The following is a 24398-nucleotide window of genomic DNA, read 5'->3' as shown; positions in this document are numbered from 1 at the left end:
GGAAGTTTCACGGTCCGCACAGGGACAGAAGTTGGGGGGGGGGGGCGGAGAGGAAGGCTTGGGGTAGGAATGGCGGCTCAAATCCCAATTGTGGCCACCACTTCCACTCCCGGGATACCCCGGAACAGCAAGAAGAGGCCGGCCAGTCCTTCCCACAACGGCAGCAGCGCCGGAGGCTATAGCGCCAGTAAGAAGAAAAAAGTGTCCGCCTCTGGCTTTGCGCAGGTACCCTGACACTCGCTTAGCTTGCGCGTGCGCGGGGCTGGGCTGGGGCGGGATGAAGGCGCCTGGGAGTTCGGCGGGGCGGGGCACGGCGAGGCAGGGCGCAGCGCATGCGCAGGGGAGTGCCGCCGTACCTCTTCGGTAGAACCTTGTCTCTGGTGTAAATGAAACACTTTATTTTTCCCTTAGTTTGACTCTGTGGGAGTAGGTTAAAGAACCACCAGCGTTGCATTGTTCTTGAGGAGAGCGGGGGGTGGGGAAGTTGTTGTTGCCCTAATAGGCCGTCCCTTTCCGTCGAGGTCGCGTTTAAAGCGAGGCTTAGGACTTTTCTTATTTAATGTGAGTTTTAATCAAGCAGAAGTTCCCGTGTATCAACTTTGTCCATTCTACAGCCATTTACCGAATGCCTGTGAGGTGCAGAGCGCCGTAATGAACCGCGTGGAGGAATACAAAGAAGTTCTGACAGGGGTGATTCCCCTCATCCTCAAAGTGCTTTTTTGACCCTCAGTCTCCCTGTCCAAAAGTGGGTTTGGTCTTAACCTCATGGGGTTGTTACGAAGATTCAATAAGATCATGGTGATAAAGCTCTGAGCACAGCTTCTGACACAGACTTCACCAGTTGAGGTGGCGGCGCGGGTTCTTTTTACAAAGGTGTCTACCTATGTCTACCATCTAGATCAAGATAAAGAGCATTTCCAAGGGCCTTTGAAAATTCCCTGGTGACCCTTTCCAGTCCATACTCTTTTCTCCCTGTCAGAGGTAACCACCACTCTGACACCTCTCACCAGATTGACTTTGCCTTTTTAAACAGAATATGTATAGAATCATAGCAGATTCTTTTTGTGTCTGTTTGGGCTTTCTCTATAAAACAAGGTTTTTGAGAGTTATTTCATTCATGTTATTACCTGTTTTGGAGCATCTAGTATATTGTGTGAATATACCACAACTGATGGACATTGGAGTTCTTGATAGTTTTTGCCCTTATGCATAAGCTGCCCTGAACATTCCTATACACATCTGTGTAGATAAATGCTTTCATTTCTCTTGGGTAAATGGATAGTCGTGGAATTGCTGGATCATAAGGTAGACACACTCACAACTCCGAAATTGTTAAACAGTGGTTTCCAAAGTAGTTGCACTGTTGTGCATTCTCAGCAGCAAAGTATAAGAATTCCAGTTGCTCTATGTCCTCAACAATACTTGGCATCATCTGTCTTTTTGCCATTCTGATGGCTGTGTAGTGTTGTGTCATTGTCTTAAAATTTTTGTGTCATAGTTTACTAATGATATCAATCACCTTTTCATATGCTTTTGACCATTCCAATATCTTTTGTGAGGTGCCTGATTTTTTTTTTTTCTCATCAGGTTGTTTTAATTATTAATGTATAGGAGTTCTTGATATATTCTTGTTCGGAGTCCTTTGCCAAATACATGCATTGAGTGCTTTCTCCCAGTATGTGCACAGTGCATTTTGATATCCAACGGTGCCAAGACCAAGGAATATAGTCAGTTCATATTGGGAAGAGTGATTGTTTTGACCCTAAAGGTACATTGGTCATCAGCTCCCACCACAGCAATCTTTAGAGAGTGGACAAATGTCTTTGGGATGCTGGAAATTCCCAGTAACCCAGCGTGGTGGCAGTCACAACTCTGGAGGTCCTGGAGCTCTCACTGAGAGGAAGGGCGGCCTGGGTATTCCCTATCGGCGTCTCCATCTCAGCAGCCTCAGCAGACACTCCTAGGAGTAGGCCATTCCCTGGAAGAGTGAATTCTTTTTTCTTTGTTCTCCTCTTCTCAGGTGACATTTAATAAGGTAGATAGCCAGTTACCTGACTCCCATCCTCAGCATCTCATAAAGAAGCTAAAAAACTTGGCTTCAACCTCCAGAAAGGAGTCTGAGATTTTTTTTTTTTCCCTACTCTAACACAGCATTCTATCCTAGTTCTCTGTCCACAGCATATGCAGGAATTAGCACAGGGCTACCCCCAAGGGCTGTCTGGAATCTTCCCAGAGTGACCTCTTGTCCCCTGCTCAGCCTTTCTGTTCTGTTTCAGTTCAGTTCAATCCACAAGAATTTATTTCTGTTAGGTCTCCAGCAGTATGCTTAAGACATTTCAAGGGATTATAGCTTGTCTTTGCCCTCCCAAAATCCTAGGAGGAGAGAATGACATACATATATTGCATTAGTTTTCTTTCCTTTTTTTTTTTTCTTTTTGGCCACCCTGAGGCATATGGAATTCCCAGACCAGGGGTCAGATCCGAGCTGCAGTTGCAACCTAAGCTGCAGCTGCAGTAACACCAGATCCTTAATCAACTGTGCTGGGCTGGGGATCGAACCTGGTTCTGTAGGTCAGAAGTCCTGGCACAGCAAGACCGCTCCGGGTGTCACCAGGCTGAAATCAAAGAGTTTCTTGTCTGGATGCTCTCTTCTTAGGCTGTTGGCAGAATTCAGTTCTTTGCAGTTATAGGACTGCAGCCCCCTGTCTCCTTGCTGTCAGTGTGTCACTGTCCACATTCCCAGCCACATGGCTTCCTCCATCTTTGGAGCCAGCTGTGAAGAATCTTTTGTCTAATCCCTCTCGCCTCAAAGGTCTCTGTCTTCTCTTATTGCTGATCTCTGGACCCAGCTTTAAAGAACTTACGTGATTAGGGCAGACCCACCAGGGTAAGATAAGTTAATTTAAGGCCTTAATTAGGAGTTCCTGTTGTGGCGCAGTGGTTAACAAATCCGACTAGGAACCATGAGGTTGCCGGTTCGGTCCCTGCCCTTGCTCAGTGGGTTAACGATCCGTCGTTGCTGTGAGCTGTGGTGTATGTAGGTCGCAGACGCGGCTCGGATTCCGAGTTGCTGTGGCTCTGGCGTAGGCCAGCAGCTACAACTCCAGTTGGACCCCTAGCCTGGGAACCTCCATATGCCGCAGGAGCAGCCCAAGAAATGGCAAAAAAAAAACCACCTTAATTATATCTTCAGACCCCTTCACAGTGATACATACATTAGCAGTTTGCTTAAAAACAAGGAGAAAGGTGTGTATACACCAGAGGCAGGGAATCTTTTTTTTTTTTTTTCTTTTTTTTTAAAGGCTGCATTTGAGGCACACGGAAGTTTTCACACTAGGGGTCAAATCAGAGCTGCAGCTGCTGGCCTACGCCACACCCACAGCAGTGTCAGATCCAGGCCACATCTGTGGCCTGTTCCACAGTTTGTAGCAACATAGGATCCTTAACCCACTGAGTGGGGCCAGGGATCGAACCCTCATCCTCATGGATACTAGTCGGGTTCATTACTGCTGATCCACAATGGGAACTCCAGAGGCAGGGAGTCTTAAGGGCCATCTCTGAATTCTGCCTATCACATATCTGAAACAATTAGGAAGATCTTGTCATTTCTAACCCTGTCCCAAAGCTGATTATAGCCCTTCTCTGGTACTGGTGCCTTAGTGATGGGACACAGGAAGATGAGGACTCACACATAGGTGATGGTCATCAGAGAAGGAGGGTGGGGGTGGGGCGTAGAGATACAAGAGATCACCTTTGCAGGGCAGTGGGTTTGGATGGGGAAGACCTTCCAGAGTTGTCACTGAGCAAATGTTTCAGACTGAACAAATTTCATCAGTGAGAAATTAGTGGTTTTTATATAAAAGTAATTCTTGAGTTAATAGCAACGTTATGGCTCTTTCAGTATCTGAATTTCCCTACTTCAGTAGTTCCAGCTATTTGTGTCTTTTTAAAAAAGCAGTGTCTGTAAAACTTTCATGGGATTTAAAATTTTACAAAGGAGATTTACATAAACATTAGAGTGCTTTTTGAAATTGGTGAAAATAACTTGATGGATTCTTACTGTGGATTTTACTTTCCAGAATATGCATGCTGTTTCTAAAGTAAACTTGAGTGAATAGATGATATTTAAAGGGCTTTCTGCCTGGAAGTCCTCAGGAGTTGAATGGAATATTTTTGACCTAAAACTATTCCGAGCAAAGCATTTATAGACGTCTCCATTATGTCAGCCCTAGAAAATGGCATTGAATAGTTTAATAGTACTAAAGCAGTTTTATTTCATCAAGAGGAATCTTTAGTTCAGCAGAAATTATTAGTGTTTACGTTCACTAAATTGTACAGATTGTCACAGAATTACAGTTCTGTGTTTGGATTTATATTTTCAGTGTAACTTAATGTAATTATTGATAAATTACATCATAATCTCAAAAGTGCCATCTCCCATCCTTTCTGATCATGATATTTTAAAAAATGATTAATGTTAACTTGGGTTAGAGAACAAACACACTGTGCTAAAGTGAAAGAAATCATGTGAATAATAATAATTAATATTTATTGGGCATTTACTATGTACCAGATAGTTTGTTCTACGTACTTTCTAAGGACTATCTCATTTAATTCCCAAACCAACTCTCTGTGAATTGTTATTCTCATATAAAAAGGTGCATAGAGAGGTTAAGAAACTTTGCTGTGGTCGCATAGCTAACAATTGGTAGAATCGGTGTTGGGACCCAGGTGGACTGCCTAGGTCCACATTCTTTTTTCTTGACTCCCTCTCTTAATTTCACTCTTACCAAACTCTACCTTAGAAGATATAATTAGATCTCTAATATAACCAAATCCAAGGTGCACAAAAATGCTTTGGGCAGGGGGGAGTTTTATTAGATCAGTGCAGGGCATTATAGACTTTCCAAGTGCCTATTCAAGTAAATAAAATCTGCAGAGAAACCTAATTGACCTATAGACTGAGTATTACAGAATAGGATGATTGCGATGGTTAAGCAGTAAGCAGAGCATCTGAAGAACTTGAGAGGCAGCAGTTGCTTCTTTTGGAGCAACTTTTTGCTCCAATTTTCTGTGATTGGAGGCAACTAGAGACTACTGGGCTGATTTGATTTATTCATCAAAAAAAGAATCATTCTACCCCACGTTTTTTTAAAAAAAATCATGATAATGTTCCTTTTTTCTATTTTTAAAGTGGACATGAAACGTCAGCCAGTGTCCTTCCAAAGAACTATCATAATTTGTGTTTTCTCTAACAGTTTTTCATAAACTACATTTGGTGTATAGCATTGCATGCCCTGCTTTTCACTTAGCACAATTTCATGACCCTTTCTCTTTGTTGATAGTCTTCTCAAGGAATTAAGTGCTCTTATTTAGGTCACTAGATTGAATGTTAGCTTGCATCTCACTTTTTTGCTGTTTCAGGTACCCCTACAAGTAATGGTCAGGCATTTGAATCTGGAGTACTCTTAGATAGATGTAAGCATTTGATTCCTGAGGGCCAAGACAAGGGATATTTGTCTCTCTTCTTTGTTAACCACAGGCAGAAGGCCGAAGTTATCCTTCAGGCTGAGTCAGGGCCCTGCAAGCTGCCGGGGAGACACGAAGCCAAAGCTGTGTATTTGGGTTCTCCAGCCTCACTTAGGGGAAGGCAGGTGCTTCTTTCATGGGGGGCCAGGTTTCTCTTCCTTGGGACTTAATCAACTCTTTTCATGATGCCAAGAGGACAGCCCTTAGGGCTGAGTGTCACTTCTCTTCTCTGATCTCAGGGTGTGTTCGTGTCTTGGGGCGGGACAGATCAGCTCATAAAGTCTCTTTGTGTTAATAATGGTTTAGTAAATGGAAACTATACATCATTTCAAATTGTATTTCATCGCAGTCCAGCCTCACAGACTTGATCCTCCCCTTGACTGAAGGTTTCTCAGAGATGGGAATGAGCCATTGCTGTTTCAGAGGCAGGATGCAGCTCTGGGCTGACAGGGCCCTGCTGGTGTCAGGATGGCGTCCTTTCCCTGCCCTGTCCTCAGCATGGGCCTGAGGATGGGGTGACTGGAAGAACAGGAAGGCTCAGTTCTGGAAGTCAGTGCCTGAGCATGTCATTTTCACACCCTTCTTACTGCTTCAGTGGCTGGTGCAGACACCTGACCCTCCCTACCCACCACCTCTGCCCTTCCTCCGAGCTAGTCACCTGTTTGTTGGCATCTCCTGTCCCCACAGCTCCCAGACCTGCCAACCCACAGGGACCATAAAGCACCTGCTCTCCCAGCACCTCTGGGGCTGCACCCCTGCCAAGGTCCCAGTGAGGTGTTTTTGCCACATTATACTGGGGCCTGGGGCCTGAGAGCAAGCAGCTGATGTCAAAAGGATGCCCTGTGGTCCCTCCCAGGATTTCACTGTGCATCTAGCACCTTTTAGCTTCTCTGGTAGGATTCAGGGAAGAGGCAGACACAGAGGGAGGAACCCAGGCTCTCAGCAGTTCTGGTGCAGGAGAAAAAGCTGACATCACTACTGAGGACAGTGCCCTGCGAGCTGGGAGTGTTCTGCGGGTAGTTCTGGAGTCACCATGGGAGGGCTTGGGGCCTGGTTCCTCATTTCCCTGTAGTATCTCCTCTTTGCTTCTGCAGCAGTTCTGTTTATTTTCTCCCAGATGGAAACATTATATAAGCTGTCATTTTCTTTATGAAAAACTCAGTAAAGTTGAAAGTTAAAGTGGATCTGGCCCCAGGAAACCTCTTCACATTCTACCTGTTTCCCCTGAGTTGGCCCTGGCCAGCTTGGCTTTTCTACTCTGACATGATGCTCACTGCATAGCTCTTAGGGTTATTTTTCTTTGGTCTTTTTTTTTTTTCTTTTCTTTCTTTTTTTTTTTTTTTTTTTTTTTTTAATCTTTTTAGGGCCATACCCACAGCATGTAGAGGTTCCCAGGCTAGGTGTTGAATCGAAGCTGCAACCGCTGGCCTATGGCACAGCCACAGCAACACCAGATCTGAGCCATGTCTGTGACCTTCACCACAGCTCATGGCAATGCCTGATCCTTAACCCACTGAGGGAGGCCAGGGATCAAATCTGCATCCTCAAGAATGCTAGTCAGATTCATTTCCACTGAGCCATGATGGGTTATTTTCCAATCCCTTAATTGAAGCTAGCCTGTAGGCCCAGTCTCTGACAGTCCATGCCCACTGGTCTACTCCTTACTGCTGTCTTGTGAATTATTGGATTCCTCCCGCGAGTAGCCCCTTTCCTTCTTCTGACACTGGCAGGTGGCCTGCTCCTTATGTGCCTTCCCACAGGTGGGCCTGGGCTTCCCCCTTCAGGACTATACCACAACTTCTTCTTTTTTTTTTTTTTGCTTTTTAGGGTCACACTCGTGGCATATGGAGGTTCCCAGGCTAAGGGTTGAATCGGAGCTACAGCTGCCGGCCTATGCCACAGCCACAGCAACGCAGGATCCAAGCCGAGTTTTTGACCTATATGTACCACAGCTCACGGCAACACTGGATCGTTAACCCACTGAGCGAGGCCAGGGATTGAACCCGCAACCTCATGGTTCCTCGTCGGATTCGTTTCAACTGCACCACAACGGGAACTCCTATAGCACCACTTCTTAACAGAGCAGGTGACCCTCACTCTTCACCCACATGCTAACCACAGCTTCCTCCCTAGAGATGGGTGTGCCCAGGGGAGGGGATCTCACTTCGCCACTGTATTTTTTTTTTTTTAATCCTCCAAATTTTCCAGTAGAGATTTCCTAAAACCAAAAGCATTCTCATACATACATAGCAACAGTATAATTGTCAGATTTAGAGAATGAACATCGAAGCAACCCTGATACCTCATATATAGGCTTTATTCTAGTCCTTTGTCTGGTGGAGGATCCAGTCTAGGCTTGCACTTTGCACTTAGTTTTTGTGCCTTTTTAGCCTCCTTTCATGTGGAACAGTTACTCAGTCTTTAACTTTTGTGATCTTGACATATACAAAGAGCACTGGTCATTATTTATTTATTTGTTTGGCTTGAGGGCCATGCCCTTGGCATGCGGAAGTCCCTGGGCCACAGCAGTGACAAATGCTGCATCCTTAACCCACTGAACCACCGGGGAACACTGTTTTATAGACTCTCCCTCAGTTTGGGCTTGTCTGCTATTTCCTTGTGATTAGATTTAGGTGCTATGTTCTTGGCAGGAGTAGAGAAGGATGCTCTCCCTTCTCAGTGCTTCATGTCATGATACATGATGTCAGTACATCCCATTACCAGTGCCATAGCTGTGAACACTTAGTAGGGTGGTGTCTGCCAGCTTCCTCCACTGTGAAGTTATTATTTTTCTGTTTGTATTAAAGTAACTTGTGGGAGTTACTTTGAGACTGTGTAAATATCCTGTTTTCTCTTCATACTTTTGCTAGCCACTTTTAGTGTCCATTGATGGTTCCTGCCTGCAGTAGTTATTAGAGTGGGGGTTGCCAAATGCGGATTTTCTAATTCCTTCATTCCTTCTGCAGTTATTAGTTAGAATTCTGCTGTGAGCAAGAGCTTTCTCTTCTCTCCCATTCCCATATTCATGCTTGCAATCAGTGTTTGTAGTCATTCATTCTGGTTTTATTCCGTGGGTTATAACCCATTACTAGCCTTCTTCATAAATGTACTTGTATTCTTTCATAAGTGTATGTTTATTTTTAACAACTTTATGAGCTATAATTCATATACCGAAATCTACCCTTTTTGAGTGTGCACTTCAGTGATAAGTTTACAGAATTGTGCAATCGTCACTATCTAACTGTAGCATATTTCTGTGACTCCCAAAAGTAAACCCCACCCATTAGCAGTCACTCCCCATTTGCCTGTCCTGCCAGCTCCTGAAAACCACTGATCTACTTTCTATCTATGAATTTGACTATTCTGGGTACCTCACATAAATGGAATCATACCATATGCACCCTTGCGTGTCTAGCTTCTTTCAGTTAGCATATATAGTCAAGGTTGATCCATGGTGTAGCATGTATCAATACCTCATTCCTTCTTACAAATGGATACTCCATTGTGTGGATAAACCGCATTTTGTTTACGCATTCATTAGTTGAGGGACATTGTACTTTTTGGCTGTTATGAATAATGCTTCTATGAACATTTATGTATGAGTTTTTTGCATAGACACATGTTTTCAGTTCTCTTGGGCATATACCTAGGAGTTGGATTATTGGGTCACATAATAATTCTATGTTTAACATTTTTAGGACCCACCAGACCATTTTTCAAAGTTTCTCCATATCCTCACCGACATGATATTATGTCTTTGAGTATAGCCGTCCTAGTGGATGGGAAGTGATCTCATTACAGTTTTGATTTGTTTCCCTAATGACCAATGATGTTGAGGAAACTGTCAGATTTGGCTAGTGGGAGCCTTCTTCAAACTGGCTCTTATGTCCTTTAATTTACCTCCATCATTTTTTGAGTACCATTATGGACTGAATTGTGTCCCTTCAAGATTCATATGTTAAAGCCCTAACCCCAAGTACGCCTCAGAATGTTACCGTATTTGGAAATAGGGCCATTAAGAAGGTAATTAGGGTTAAATGAGGTCATGGGGTGGAGCCCTAATCCAGTATGACTGGTGTCCTTATAAGAAGAGGGAGAGACATGGGGGTGGGGTGAGCCGTGTGTATGGAGGAAAGGCCGTGTGCAGACACAGCAAGAAGACAGCCATCCATAAGTCAAGGAGCTAGGTCTTAGGACCACCTTGCTGATTTTGAACTTCCAGTCTCCAGAACTGTAAGAAAATTGATTTCTGTTATTTAAACCACCCAGTCTGTGGTATTTTGTTAGGTGCCCTAGCAAACCGATACAAGCACTTTCTTACTTTCTGGCACCATAAGGCTCATCTTGTACTTTCCTGCCCCAGCCTTGGAAATCAGCCATTTCTTTGAAAGTCACTAGTTCTTGGAGAACAATATTTAGAAACCAGGATCTGAACACTGGCGTGCCTATTCATTTTTTCCAGCTCTCTCCATGGAAGAACTAGGAAATGTAGGTGTGTGTCCCTGCCCCCACCACCTCTCTATCCATCCCTATGTTTATATATGTGGATCTGTTAAAAACCATGAGTTCATATTGGTAACCTGTGATTTCAGTCTGGTAGCACAGGGTTCATTCTACCCGACCAGCATTCCTCATTTGCTTTATCTTTTACTTACGTAAAAGTAGTTTCAGAATTATTAGCCTGTACCCTTGTGAGAAACAAGCCTACCAATGGTGCATGGTTCTTTTGGCCTCTAACCTTAGGTCATATGGTCAGAACACTGTTCCCACCACTAATGTTGTTTCTCCCTTCCGCCTCTTCAGTGTGGTTGTGTTATTCATTGAAACTTCAGTTAGGTTGGTTCATTTCTGTTTGTATTCCATTTTCTCTATCTGCTGCCCTATCCTTGTTGATCTTATTTATTTATTTATTAGTACTCGAAACTTTAACATGGTTCAAAAGGTTAAAACTCTTTAGAAAGCTATACTCAGAGAGGTTTGCTCCTTTCACTCCTTCCCATCTCCCCTTCCTCCCACCTTGTTCTCTTGCCCACAGGTAACCAAGCCCAGTCACTTCTGAGTTATCTTTCCTGTGTTTCTTTGGATGTGGCCACTGCATCCTGACCAGAGACAACTGCCCACAGCGACCTGCTGAGCGCATTCATTTCAAATACTGATCCTGGCATCGGGTGATGCTGCATGTCTTGCCCCTTCACTCCAGTCAGCGCATCAATCAGTCTGATTATTTAGACACTGGGTTAGAAAGCAGGGCACAGAAGACTGGGCCGTCTGGTGAAGCAGGGTGTTCCAACCCCTGTGCCTTCTCACTGTCAGCATCTGACCCTGCCCTCACCTGCTCACCTCCCTCCTCTGTCTCTCCTTTTGGTGTGATGCTCCCTGCCTGTTTCACAAAGTTGCTGTTATTTCAGGGACTAAGACTTAAGTACAAACTATCAATCATGTGCCCTATTTATAACATTAGTCTTACAAATAGTCAACACAAAATAACATTGACAACTGGCTAGCATTATCCAAGGCAATGCTGGTTACTAATTAAATGTGATGGGAAAAATCAAATCTTCCTCATCAAATTAGCTCTCTTAGGACACTTGTACCTGCAGAAATGCTATGACCATGACAAGGGCAATAAAAGTTAGCTATGTATAAAAGGCTAAATCAAATCTTTGTTGTAAAAATAAAACTGACATGGCCTAATCCCATGGAAATTTTAGTGAAGGATAAATAAAAATGGAACAACTGGAAACTATTTGTATGGTTTAGAAAATGACTCCATGCACTTTGCACCAGAAAATACAGAATGTAAGAAGGAAGGGGAGCAAGAGGTGAGACTGAAGAGGAGGCCAAGAGGCCAGAATTTATTCCTCATCCCAAGGGCGGTAGGAAGCACTGTCCAGTTGTAAATAGGAGAGTGATGTCAAGGTTATGTTTAAAAGTGTGTCACTGAGGAGTTCCCTTCGTGGCTCCGCAGAAACGAATCTATCATCCATGAGGACGCAGGTTCGATCCCTCATCTTGCTCAGTGGGTTAAGGATCCAGCCTTGCCATGAGCTGTGGTGTAGGTCGAAGATACGGCTCAGATCTGGCATTGCTGTGGCTGTGGTGTAGACCCGCAACTACAGCTCTGATTCGACCCCTAGCCTGGAAACCTCCATATGCCACAGGTGCAGCCCTAAAAAGACAAAAAAAAAAAAAAAAAAAAAAGGCAGGTCGCCGAATGTGCCATAGAGAATGAAGAGGGCAAGATGTGTCCTCCCCGGGCCTTCCTCCGAACCCCAGAGCTGAGGAAGGGCCAAATACAGGCACAGGACTGCGGGAGGGAGGAGAGGAAAGGAGAAGAAAGAGAGGACCGTGGCTACCCATGGTGAGAAAAGGATGAGAAATTGGAGGCATCTCACTTCTTAGCTGACATTGGAGCCAGGCCTTGGAGGGGAGAAAAGACCCTGAATGGGGAGGAGGGTGGAGTGAGAAGCAGTCTATGCAAGAGGGGTAGTGAACAGAGGAGGGGAGCACAGCCCTGGGAGAGACCCCAGGGAAGGTGTCTGAGAAGAAACCGTTTGGGGAACTATGGCAGCAGAGTGCATGGTCTCTGTCTCCCCCGATCCCTTCCCCCCACCTGGAAGCTCTTTCAGGGTTGGGGGTAGAATATATATATATACTACCAGAACTCTAGTACACTGCTGCTGAGAGTGTAAAAGACTGTGGCCATTCAAGAAAATGATCTGACAGTTTTTTATAAAGTTAAACATATTCTTACCCTATAGTCCAGCCATTCCACTCTTGGGAAGTAGACACATGTCCACACAAAGGCTTGTGTAGAATGTCCACAGCAGCTTTGTTTATAACAGCTCAAGACTGAAAATGACCCCCGTTTCATCAACAGGCAAATGGATAGACACTGTAGTACATCCATACAGCAGAAGACTACTCTGCTGAGTTGTATACAAATACTGTAAGACAGACTGCCAATCCACGCAATGACATGAAAAAACTTCAAAAACTTTATGCTGAGCTAAAGAAGCCAAACACAGTAAACAGTATGTGCTGTCCGATTCCACTCACATCAAGTTCCAGAACAGGCCAAAGTAACATGGTAGAAATCAGAACAGTGTCTAAGCGTAAACATTGGGCAAAATTCTTGAAAGCTGCAATTAAAATCTGTGCATGTAAATTATATATCAGTTATGAAAGTTTATTGCAGTCTGAGAAGATTGGAAATTGCAGTACAAATCAGAAGTGATTTCTTACTTTGACTTGTTTTTCCTTCCTCATTCTTAGCTTGAAAGGGTTTTTGTTTTAAAGTACCTCAGCCTGCTTGTCAGGGCACTCTCTGGCTGCAGCTGGGTGACCTGGTCCCCCCAGCCTCCTCCTTCTTATTTTCCTTGCTCAGAATGCCTGTGTCCCTTAAGCATACCAGCTGTAGCCTGGTTTCTCTGCCAAATGAGACCCTTAAAGGGGCTGGACCTTTTTTTTCTCCTGGCTGCATCCATGGCACGCAGAAGCTCCCGGGCCAGGGATTGAACCTGTGCCACAGCAGTGACCTGAGCCATAGCCATGACAATACCAGATCCTTAACCCACTGAGCCACCAGAGAACTTTTTTTTTTTTTTTTTTTTTTTTTTGTCCTGGACTCTTTCTATCAATGTTTCAAAACACAATTTGACAATATTAGCAGCAATAGGGGCCATGCGGTGTCATGGAGATGGTGGGGCTTTGGAATTGGCCCCACCTGGGTTTGAATCCAGAGGCAGTCACTGTGTGGCCTTGAACCTGTCCACCCGAGCTTCAGTTTTCTTCTGTGTAAACTGAGGATAATAGCACCTACCTTGCAGTGATAGGACACCTGTGTGCCTGGCACACAGGGGAGCCAGAAAGCATGGCAGCTGGGGTCCTGGCTGTCACCACTGTGGCTTCTGCACAGTGGGAGCTTGCTCCCAGTCTGGCAGGCACTCGTCCGGGGCAGGCCACCTGCTGGGGCTCTGGGCATCATTTTCCCTCACAGGTCCAGTGGTATCATCTTATATCTTGCTGAGAGCTGAGTGAAGGAACTCAGCTGCAGGACACTGACCTCATACTATTCTTATGTTTTAAGGGGATCAGCATGGAAGGCATGAGTGAGAATAAAATGGTGTCCTCTGATTTTAGCACAGGACCTATGGAAAAAGCTGCCAAACCTTTGCCATTTAAGGATCCTAACTTTGTGGTAAGCATCTAAGGGGTTGTATAAATAAAAAAGCAAACAACCATACCTCGGGCTCTGATCTTGCTGGGCCTCCAGCCCAGAGAGCACTGGTGTCCCCATCTGCATCAACCCCAGTCACCACTTTCTCTGCTGTGGCTATCGTGGGAGGGGTGGGGGAAGGGCCCTTCCTGTTGATCTCCCAGTGTGCCAGTTCCCAAGGATTTGGGTGTCCTTTGTGGAATTCATTAAAGGGTACTATTTTGAGGGTGAGTCATTTCCACGATGATCGCTTGCCTTCATTTTTCATCAGTGTTGCATAAGATTTAGATGAGGCTTGAAATAATTAAAAGAGGAGTTCTCCTCACTGTCTTGGGATGACCAGAGCCAACTTAAGAAGAGGACTTGAGGGTTATACACACCATCCCCCCATGGCCAACAGACAATGACTGCCTGGTGCAGGAGTATAACTCTGTTGTGCAGTTAACACTCCAGAGAGCATAGAATCATGATGAAATTAAACTTCATCTGAAACTTAAAAAAAAAAAAAAAAGTTCTTCTCATTAGCTTCTTTAGGTAAATCTAAGCAGTTATTGTGCTATTAAGTAGAAATAGGCTACTCTTCCTTTCGTTCTTGATTACGTGTACAATAAATTACATGATTCAGGTTATACCATTAAAGTTTATTTTTTGTTAATTAGCTTTGAAAATACAGTGTTAGCAGTGCCTGTAACAAAATTCTGTTTTTTTTTTCCATTTTATTTTATCATCTTCATAAGACAAAAAAGAAAAAAATTTCCATAGGGCTGCTGTGCCAAGATTGAGGCTTGCTTGGGAGTACCAGTAATTTACAAGATGGAGACTTGTCCTCAGAAGGGAGTTTAGGGATGTTGTCAGGGGTTTAAATCTAACTTTGTGGTAAATTTATTTTAAAGTAATGGGAAATTCATGAGCAAATTCCATAAAGTTAGACCCAGTATGGGATGTGATGTTCTATGGGCATCTTTTAAAAAATGACCTTTTATTTCTACTCCTTCACCAACTAACTCATGCGTTTTGACAATGCAAAACTGTTGTTTTTTTTTTTTTAACAAATAAGATAAAGGTGTATGGTGTAATTCTTTTTAAAAAATTGTTAGGATACAGTATTGCTGATTGAATGAGGGTTTATTTTAGTTATAAATAATCATAAATGTCATATTCTGAAATGATCATTTCCATTGATTTTTGTTTCTTCTAATCCATGCTTTCGCCTTGAGCACTCTGGCCATGGTGGTGCAGTAGCTGGCAAGAAGAACAGAACCTGGAAGAACCTGAAACAAATTCTGGCTTCCGAAAGGGCATTGCCATGGCAACTGAACGATCCTAACTGTGAGCCTGTCTAGAGCCTCCTATGTGTTTATAATGTCCAGACTAGAAACTCTCGTATAACAAACCTGCATTGTTTTATTGTGTTCGCATTCATGTAGGAAACAATTTTTAGCAAAAGAATTTTACAGTGGCATCAATATAGGGAGAGTTTGTGTATGCTTCCTCATAGCTCACTCTGTTGTGTCTGTGTGTTTGTGTTGTCATGGATGTGTGGTTTTTAGTGTCGCTGTTAACATTTCAATCTGAACAAGTAGGTCCTGATAGGATAATATTGGTGTTTCTGTTACACAAACTTATTCAAAAGTCTACCCTTAAAATTTATTTCCAGGAGAAAGGTTGTCTGAGATTTAGGAGGGTTTCTAACAACCAGCTTAAAGACCAACTCTGTTTTACTCTCTGAGTTGGTATTTTTCAGAGTAAATGCTTTATGCTGCAGTATTTCTAAACCAGTGTTATATGTTCTGCTCAACTTCAATGGAAAGTACAGGTTCGAAGTTCTTTCCATCTCTGCCCCATTGCACGTCTTTCATGGGGGTGACTCAGATGGGTGACAAGTGAGCTAGTCAGTTGTCTGGGTGTGGACATTCCGGTGTCCGGACGCTCAGATCCAGTCAGTGGGCTGTTTGGCATCTCATCACCATCAGCCCGCCCATGTAGCCGGAGACAGTGAAAGTGGCTTGTGGGCAGATGAGCTTTCCGGTGGTTCTGCGGAAGTGGAAGGCCCCGGGGGACAGGGCCAAGCTGGATCTGAGCCTGCACTTGGTCTATGGCATCCTGCATTATATACCCAGAGAATTCTCTGAGTACTTAATCACAAAGTTAAAAGTTCAGGAATATCATCAAGCAGTATTTTAGGGGAAAAAAAGAGAAGGGATCTGAATGCTTAAAGCCAGTTTAGTTATCTTTTTTTTTTTTTTCCCTCCCCAGACTTCAGTATTGATGCACCTCCATCCTTTAAACCAGCTAAGAAGTATTCTGATGTTTCAGGACTTCTTGTGAGTATAATTACATCTCTATGTCTTATAAGAATGAATTGAAAAGAAGATTTCACAGGACTATTTAGACAGTATTGCTATCCACACTGGTCCTGCCTGGAATCTGTGTTCTCTGAATGGCTAATGTGTTTATTTCAGAGTGGCTACAACCTGGGGTGTCCATGCTGGCAGTATGGAGTGAGGGTTGCATCAGAAAGCAAGGAAGGAGTTCCCATTGTAGAGCAGTGGTTAACAAATCCGATTAGGAACCATGAGGTTGGCCTTGCTCAGTGGGTTAACGATCCGGCATTGCCGTGAGATGTGGTATAGGTCGCAGACGTGGCTCGGATCCCACGTTGCTGTGGCTCTGGCATAGGCCAGCAGCTACAGCTCCAATTAGACCCCTAGCCTGGGAACCTCCATATACCACGGGTGTGGGCTCTGAAAAGACCAAAAAAAAAAAAAAAAAAAAAAAGAAAGCAAGGAGACCTGAGTTTTACTTCCACTTCCTCTGCTTCTTACCTATGTGAGATCACATGAAAGAAAATAATTTCTCTTTTTCACTTCTGAAGTTTTAAAAATTTCCTGCACTTTAGAAATAATTTTATGTTTTTTAAAAAAAATATTTAAACTTCTTTAAAGAGGCACTATGGTAAAGGTGGTGATTTTCAAACTTATTTGTCAGCTTTAGAATTGCTTTTCCAAATGGAAGCTTTTAGAAAGTCCCCTGGAACCCATCTGCCCACTGTGGTCCCATGTAGATTCTCTGTCCTTCTCCTTCCCCCAACCACAGAGACTCCTATGACGCTTCTAAGGAACACAGTTTAAAAGCCAATAGTGCATTTGGACAAGTGGGACTTGGGCAAGTCACTGGACCTCAGCCACTCCAGATAACCTCATTTCCTTATTTTCAGAATGTGGATGAAGTGTGGAACTTTCCACATACTCTTTTTTTTTTTTTTCTTTTTTTTTTTTGGTCTTTTCAGGGCCACACCTGTGGCATATGGAGATTCCCAGGCTAGGGTTCTAATTGGAGCTGTAGCCTCCGGCCTACACCAGAGCCACAGCAACACCAGATCTGAGCCGAGTCTACAACCTACACCACAGCTCGTGGCAACACCGGATCCTTAACCCACTCAACAAGGCCAGGGATCAAACCCTAATCCTCATGTATACTAGTTAGGTTTGTTACCACTGAACCACGATAGGAACTCCTCCACTCCTTCTTCACCCTTTTTCATTATTATTAAATTTGGGAATAACTTGATCCCCATGCTGTACAGCAGAGAAAAAAAAAAAAAATTTTGGAAGCTGGGCTTCTTCTCATAACTATAGAGATAATGAGATACCTCACTTTTTAAATCTCATTCATATCATTTAAATGCTTCCTTTTTTGTGCATGTGTGCTAAGACCATTTTAATGTAATTATACATATCTGCCAAATCCAGGAAGAAGAGGTTTATGCATATATAACTTTTCCAGTTAACATCTGCAAGTATAAACAACGATGATCTCGGTTTATAAATTCATCAGGGTCAGAGCAATTGACCACTGTCTCTTTTACTGCTAGGCTTACCAACAGTAAAATAACAGATGAACTAGTGTCCTTTTGTTTCTCTTCTCTCACTCTCCTTGTCCAGAGACATTTTGTTGTAAATTTTCAGTGCAGCTCACCACCAGCCAAAGGTAATCTTTTTAGATAAGTACTCAGTTGCTCTGAATTTACTTATAACCTATTTAATCACAGAAGAACCCCTGCAGAGGTGGAGTTCAAGGTTGCATACAGTAATAGGAGATCACAGTTTTGAAGTCTAGCACAGATTAAAAACCACTGATGTACCATTTATATAAGACACAAACTGATTGTCTCTTAAACTACATATTGACTCCTCATGAACATTATTTTTTCAATAAAGTAGTGCATCTAGGACAATCAGTCGCACAATTCACACAGCCCTGAAAAGTTTTTCAGTGCCAACTACCCGTTGGTCATGAAACGTGAGTGAGCTTAAAACACTGTCCACTCCTAAGATTCAACCAAGGATTGGCTAAAACATTGGAACATCTCTGCTTAAGAAGGCTATGTCGGAGTTCCTGTCGTGTCACAGTGGTTAACGAATCCGACTAGGAACCATGAGGTTGCGGGTTCGGTCCCTGCCCTTGCTCAGTGGGTTAACGCTCCAGCGTTGCCATGAGCTGTGGTGTAGGTTGCAGACGCGGCTCAGATCCCGCGTTGCTGTGGCTCTGGCGTAGGCCGGTGGCTACAGCTCCGATTCAACCCCTAGCCCGGGAACCTCCATATGCTGCGGGAGCGGCCCAAGAAATAGCAACAACAACAAAAAGACAAAAGACAAAAAAAAAAAAAAAAGAAGGCTATGTCCTTCCCTCTGGTCCCTCACAGTTTAGTTTTGTTTATTTTTGATGGTATTTTGGTTGCACTAAATGCTTACATTTTAATGAAAATGTATGACTTCAACTTCTAGAATAAAGTAAATTGATATATATATATATTTTGTCTTTTTCCATTTCTAGGGCTGCTCCCACGGTGTATGGAGGTTCCCAGGCTAGGGGTCTAATCGGAGCTGTAGTTGCTGACCTACACCACAGCTCACAGCAACGCTGGATCCTTAACCCACTGAGAGAGGCCAAGGATCGAACCCGCAACCTCATGGTTCCTAGTCGGATTCATTAACCCTGAGCCACGACAGGAACTCCAATGATATATATTTTATATTGGGAAAGATTTTTTATTTTTGAAAATAATGTTAGTTTTCCTCTCTGAATTAGTCATTGGTTTTAGCTTCTCCTCCAGAGAGCACATGATCCTAAGAGTACTACAAACTTTGTTAATGGAGACCTTAAATGTAATGATCCTAAAAAATAGAGAGAGTGAAAGAGTGTGAGTGTGCATGTGTGTGTGTGTGTGTGTGTAGTGGTTCCTTTTGCATCTATTCATGGGTATGTATCTCTTCTGAAAGTTCCCAAGGAGACTTCAGTTGGAGAGAGATGTTGTAGTCTTATGCTGTCTCCTGTCTACACCCTGAAAATAGTTGTCTCATATATTTGACCCATTTTAATAGTTGTTTATGGAAGAAGAGCTAGTCTGGCATCAGTTATTCTGTTATGACCCAAAGTGGAAATTTCTCCCTGTACCATTTTTACTGAGCTTGTGGCAGCCATGGCTTCTGTCAAGACTTGGAGGCTGGTCCCTTAGAATGTAGCTTTGGCCTCACCATTATCAGACAGCTTATCTGCTAGTGGAATGGTTTTCACACATTAGAAGGCATGAAAATCAGAGTTCCCATCGTGGCTCAGAAGAAATGAATCTGACTAGTATCCATGAGGTTGCAGGTTCAATCCCTGGCCTTGTTCAGTGGATTAAGGATCTGGCACTGCTGTGAGCTGTGGTGTAGGTTGCAGACAGGGCTCAGATCTGGTGTTGCTGTGGCTGTGGTATAGGCCAGCAGCTACAGCTCCAATTAGACCCCTAGCCTGGGAACCTACATATGCTGAGGGTGAAGCCCTAAAAAGAGAAAAAAAAAAAAAAAAAAAAAGGCATGAAAATAATTTTAAGAAGCATTGTCTCAGCCACTGGCAAAGGACTTGTCATGTTATATGCAACTAAGATCTTGCCCCACTGTATGTAAGAATTAAGTTCTGAATATATAAGGAACTCTACCATATCATCGAAAGGCAATCCCATGAAAGAATCATCTAAAGGATATGAAGAGACAATTACAAGGAGAAAAGACAGATGACCAATAAATAGATATTCAGTCTCACTGATAATTAGGAAAAAGACTCACCAGGTAGGGAGGAAATGAAGACATTTGTCACCCACATAGAGGAATGGACATCCTCCTCTAGGCTGTTCCGAGGTGGGAGTCTACATTGGTACACGTTCTTGGGAGAACAATTGGCACCACCTATTGAGACCAAGAAGTAGAAGCCTATGACCTAGCAATTTGCCTTCCAGCCAGCTCCCTAGAGAAGTAGTGTGTACAAGGAGCTTCATGCACAAATGCGTATGAGAAAATGTGTTAGCAGAATATTGGAAACAACATAAAGGTCAACCAATGGAGTGAGGGTGGGGGTGTCATGCTATTCTGTGAACTTCGTGTATAGGTCACAACGTGGATAAACCTCCAAGATGTGGTACAAAGCAGTCTAAATAGCATGGTACCACTTAAGTAGAAATCGATACACAGTCAACAAAATGCCGGGTGCTTCTCTTGTGTGTGTTTGGGGGGGTGTGGGTATGTGTAATAAGCTCTGGGAGGGTGCCCAGCTGGCAGTGATTTCCTCAGGGGAAGACAAAGGACTTTGGGATGGTAGATGCTGGTAAAGGGGGACTTTTGTCTTATTCGTAATGCTTTCTTTTGTTTTTTTTTTTAGAGGAGAATGTGTTCACCTGTTACTTGTAGGAATTAAAGTTACATAATTAAAAACTAAAGCCTGGCTCAGGTTTACCTTGATCTGTCTGTCCCAACCAGCCAAGTGCAGTTTCCCCTGTGCTGGGGCCTGGAAGGAAGGCATGCCGAGGTACACCTGTGTTTAGCCCTCATCCCAAGGCTGTGGGAAGTACTGGGGCTCCGGGTGAGATGCTGCCTGTCAGCCTGGAGCAAGGGAGGCATTAAAGCTGCTCGCTGCCTACCCTCCGCCAAATGGGCCTGTGCTTCCTTCAGGCTGGATCGGTGGTATCCAGAGCAGGGCAGACAGCAGGAGTGTGGTTCTTCACTTGTTCATCTCTGAGGCGTCACCCACCCCCTTCTCTCTGTTCAGATTACTAAGTCAAGTCCAGTATGTGCAAAAGTTTTTTTTTGTTTTTTTGTTTTTAGTTTTTTCTTTTTACCTTTTTGTTGGTGCAACAGTATTCTGTGCTCTGCATTATTTGTTCAGCAGCCTTCTTGGCAGTGAGGTCTGAACTTGGGCGGGCCAGCTCAGTGCTGTTTGGTGGTGGGAACAAGGCAGCCACAGGGATGGAGCCAGGCCAGGCCTGGTTCCTACACGGAGGCCAGATGATCAAAGCCAGATGCACACGCCTGCACGCCTGCTCGGAACTGCGGGCCGTCTCCCATGCCAGTTAGTACCTCTAACTGCCTCGTGGCCGGGAACCCTCTAAGGGACTTTCTGCTGTTTTTCTAGTTAAGCCTTCCTTTGTATGCCCGGCATTAAAGGAACTGTGATCCAGAAAGGCAATATCTAGATTAAACCAAAGGATCAAAAAGGTTTTGTTGTTGTTGTTTTTTTTTTTTTTTTTAATCTAGAGCTGTAATTAATCTTAGCTTTTTAGGAATAATCTCATTTTCCTGACACGCAGACATTAACTCCCTGAGGGACATTCCCCAGTGGAGACCTTTAAGAATGAGAAACCCATGACTAAGTTCCCTTCAGCTTGTGGCTTCTTCACTGAGCCTCCTAAATCACAGCATTTCAGTGTGTCTGGGGCCCCGCAGGGTGGACCGGCCCTGGCGCAGACACTTCACACCTGAGTAATTGGATGTTATCTGTCTAGACGTCAGTAGCTTCTTTTATAATTTTTTAAAGGAGCTCCAAATGACTCACCCTCAGGTTTTCTGTTTCAAAACCTATAGAAGCCATGTGCCTTGAGGTAGTGAGTGATTTCCTTCACCTTGTACATGGGGAGAAAAGACCAAAAGAGGATTTTGACATATCAGTGGAAAGCAAGTTCTCTTTTCCATGATTGTCATGATCGTCCCCTTTTTGTTCACTCACTCATTCCTCACTTGTGGGACAAACACTAACTGAAGGCCCCCACGTGCTCTGCATCTCACTAGGAGACCATGCAGCTGGAATCCACGATAAGTGGACCACAGGGTTCTTGCCTCATGGAGATTCACAGCCTAGACTTCAGTCAAAGAGTCCATAGATAGTAAACATAAAAGCAGCAGAGATGAGCATCCCCCAGGAGACAGATGTGCTAAGATGAGTGTGGGGGGTGGGTCCTGATCGCCTATGGGGGCACATAAGGCTTCCCTGATGATACGATTTTGGGGGCTGAGTCCTGCTCATCCATTTTGGGGATGAGCAGGTGAGGACTGAGCAAGAAAAGAGTGAACGGGGCACGACAGGAGGGAGGGACTTAGGGCCAGGGTGGGTGAAACCAGAGAGTGGCTGAGGAAGAGGCTGGGGAGGAGGGGCCAGGCAGGGTCTGAGGAGCCATGCTGTGGACGTGGACCTTTGTCCCGAGAACAGAGAAGAGCTGTTGAGGAGTTTCATGAGGAAAGGCACAATCAGAATTGCAAGTTGTGAAGATGCCCCTGGCTGCTTCCCTTCTAGTGGGTGAGGGTGGGGTGGCCAGTCACACAGGGCAGTGTGGCCCAGGGAACGGTGGTGGCCTGGGGAGGGGCAAGGGAGCAGGAAAGGAGTGCACATGAAGTAGGTTGGGAGAGAGGAGTAACAGATCGGGAGCTTCTGAAGCAGGTGGAGTCTGCAGGCAGGGATCATGGAGGGATGATCAGCATAAATTCAGTGTTGGACCTGTTGCTTGTAGCCCCGAGGCACCAACTAGAATAGTTCCAGTGTCTGATGTGGTTATTCCCGTCTTCCTGTTCATACCCTGAAACATTTCTCAAGTCTGAGAAGATTAATGTGTCTTTGCCAAAGTGAGCAATTTAGTGTTCTTAGTGACAGAGTCAGACATGGTGAAGATATATTTCACTTTGAATAAAACAGAAAAATAATTTAAAACTTGCCCTTAAATCTCACCTCCAACAACAACTTTCTGCCCTTCCCTGTGCCCATTTCTCACCCAGGCCAACTACACTGACCCCCAGAGCAAGCTGCGCTTCAGCACCATTGAAGAGTTTTCCTACATTCGGAGGCTGCCGTCCGATGTGGTCACTGGCTACCTGGCGCTGAGGAAGGCCACGAGCATCGTGCCCTGAGCCCCCAGAAACGGAGATGAAGTGGAAAACTGTTTCAAAGGCAGACTTTGGACTCAAGATTTTATTTCATGGAAACAAACTCATTCGGCTGTCAATCTGGAAATGTCAGTGTTGTGCCTTGGAAAGAATGTTTGGCTTTAATTTAAGGTTTTCTTTTTTTTTTTTTTTTTTCTGTTTTCCCTCCAAGTGTGATATTTCCTGTTGAATTAAATTATACTTCAGTTGTTGCCTCGAGTAAAGTTATTCAACAAGAAAATATAAAATTGTGCTTTTAATTTAACCTAAGAAAGTTCTTCAATTTTTGCTTCAAAGATATGGACTCATAGAACACGTTTCCGGACAATAAGGCAGGATTGTTCCTGATCCCAGTAACTCCCTCTTTGAGCACGTTCGTCTTTGTCTCTGAGCAGAATGCTGGAAGAGGTCCAGAACTGAGGCTGGAGAAGGAGCTAGGACCTCACCCTTCACACTGGGTCAGTCCTTGCCTTGGCCTTTGAATCAGCCTCTTCCCGGCACCGGGAACCAAGAGATATATGTCTGTTAAGCCTCTGGTCTGCAGCATGTAGAGCAGCCTGAACTGACTAAAACACCAGCCTCGGCCTGTCTAGAGATGGGGGGAAGAACACTGTCACCCCTCCCAAGAAGGCCATTTGTCCTGGTACAGGATGCTGCCTGTCCCAGAGCAGGGTTCGCTTCCCATCCTCCGAGGAGGAGGTGTGCTCTGAGCCTCTCTAAGCTCCATTCCTGCAGTTCTCAGTGGGGGGACAGTGGAACCAGACGCTGGGGCTTCTGAGCCAGAGCTGCCCCTGCTTTGGGGGGGGGGCAGGTGTTAGGCCCCCAGGTACCTTTTCTTTCTGAGGGAAAGTCCCTGCTGCTCCCTCCGGATGGAGGTAAAGAAAGGAAAAACAAGGCCGAGAGTCAGCCGGGTTGGGGACAAGTGCAGCCTGCTGGCAGGTGGCAGCTGTCCGGAACCTGGCTTCCTTTCCTCCTGGTGCAGAAGCCCCTTCCCAGTAGCTGGGGGGTGGGGAGGGGATGGGTGCCGTGTGGATTCTCCTTCCCCCCCACAAAAAGAGACTAAAGTGGCAGCCAGGAGAGCAAGAACCTTTTCCTAAGACTATGAGCTGAAGCACCCAAGCCTGTGGTGCAGGGTCCTCCAGCCTCAGCACTAACAGAGCCACCCGAGGCCTCGTTGTAGCACAGATGGGGGATAGCCCTCCCTTTCCCCAACGTCTGATCCAAAGATTAAAGGGGATCAGGCCTGAGAATGTGCATTTCTAATAAGGGACACTGATGTTGCCAACCCAGGAACCTCACTTTGAAACCCACCGCTGACACGGAAGTGTTCTGCAAGACCAGAGGCTATGCTGTGGGTTCCCACCTTGCTCCTGCACCTCCTGCCTGCAGTCAGGCTAGGACACCCCCCTCCCACACACACGCAC

The 24398-nt window shown here is 44.6% G+C and overlaps 2 protein-coding genes across 3 annotated transcripts in view; one reads left to right on the top strand and one right to left on the bottom strand.

Annotated features, from left to right (window-relative positions):
- Nucleotides 1–24398, bottom strand: part of LOC146402805 (uncharacterized) — a 104048-nt gene that overhangs the window by 10845 nt on the left and 68805 nt on the right. The gene's annotated exons all lie outside the window — the stretch shown is intronic.
- Nucleotides 2–23222, top strand: INO80C (INO80 complex subunit C). Of its 2 annotated transcripts, none has more exons than XM_084964470.1 (5): nucleotides 2–225; nucleotides 13672–13729; nucleotides 14965–15076; nucleotides 16004–16071; nucleotides 22828–23222. In XM_084964470.1, exons 2-5 carry the CDS (start codon nucleotides 13682–13684, stop codon nucleotides 22957–22959), a joined length of 360 nt encoding a protein of 119 aa, XP_084820596.1. In that variant the 5' UTR covers nucleotides 2–225; nucleotides 13672–13681; the 3' UTR covers nucleotides 22960–23222. The 2 variants fall into 2 exon arrangements, with proteins under 2 accessions (XP_084820596.1, XP_003356456.1); XM_003356408.5 differs by having other exon boundaries at nucleotides 13619–13729.

This window comes from Sus scrofa, chromosome 6 (genome assembly GCF_054392235.1).
Source record: "Sus scrofa isolate SSC_HxYL_T2T_F1_AM1 chromosome 6, Sscrofa_HxYL_maternal_Yorkshire_Landrace_v2.0, whole genome shotgun sequence".
Classification (NCBI taxonomy): Eukaryota; Metazoa; Chordata; class Mammalia; order Artiodactyla; family Suidae; genus Sus; species Sus scrofa.
The sequence above is the reverse complement of the archived record's forward strand: the minus strand, read 5'-3'. Positions and strand labels throughout refer to the sequence as shown.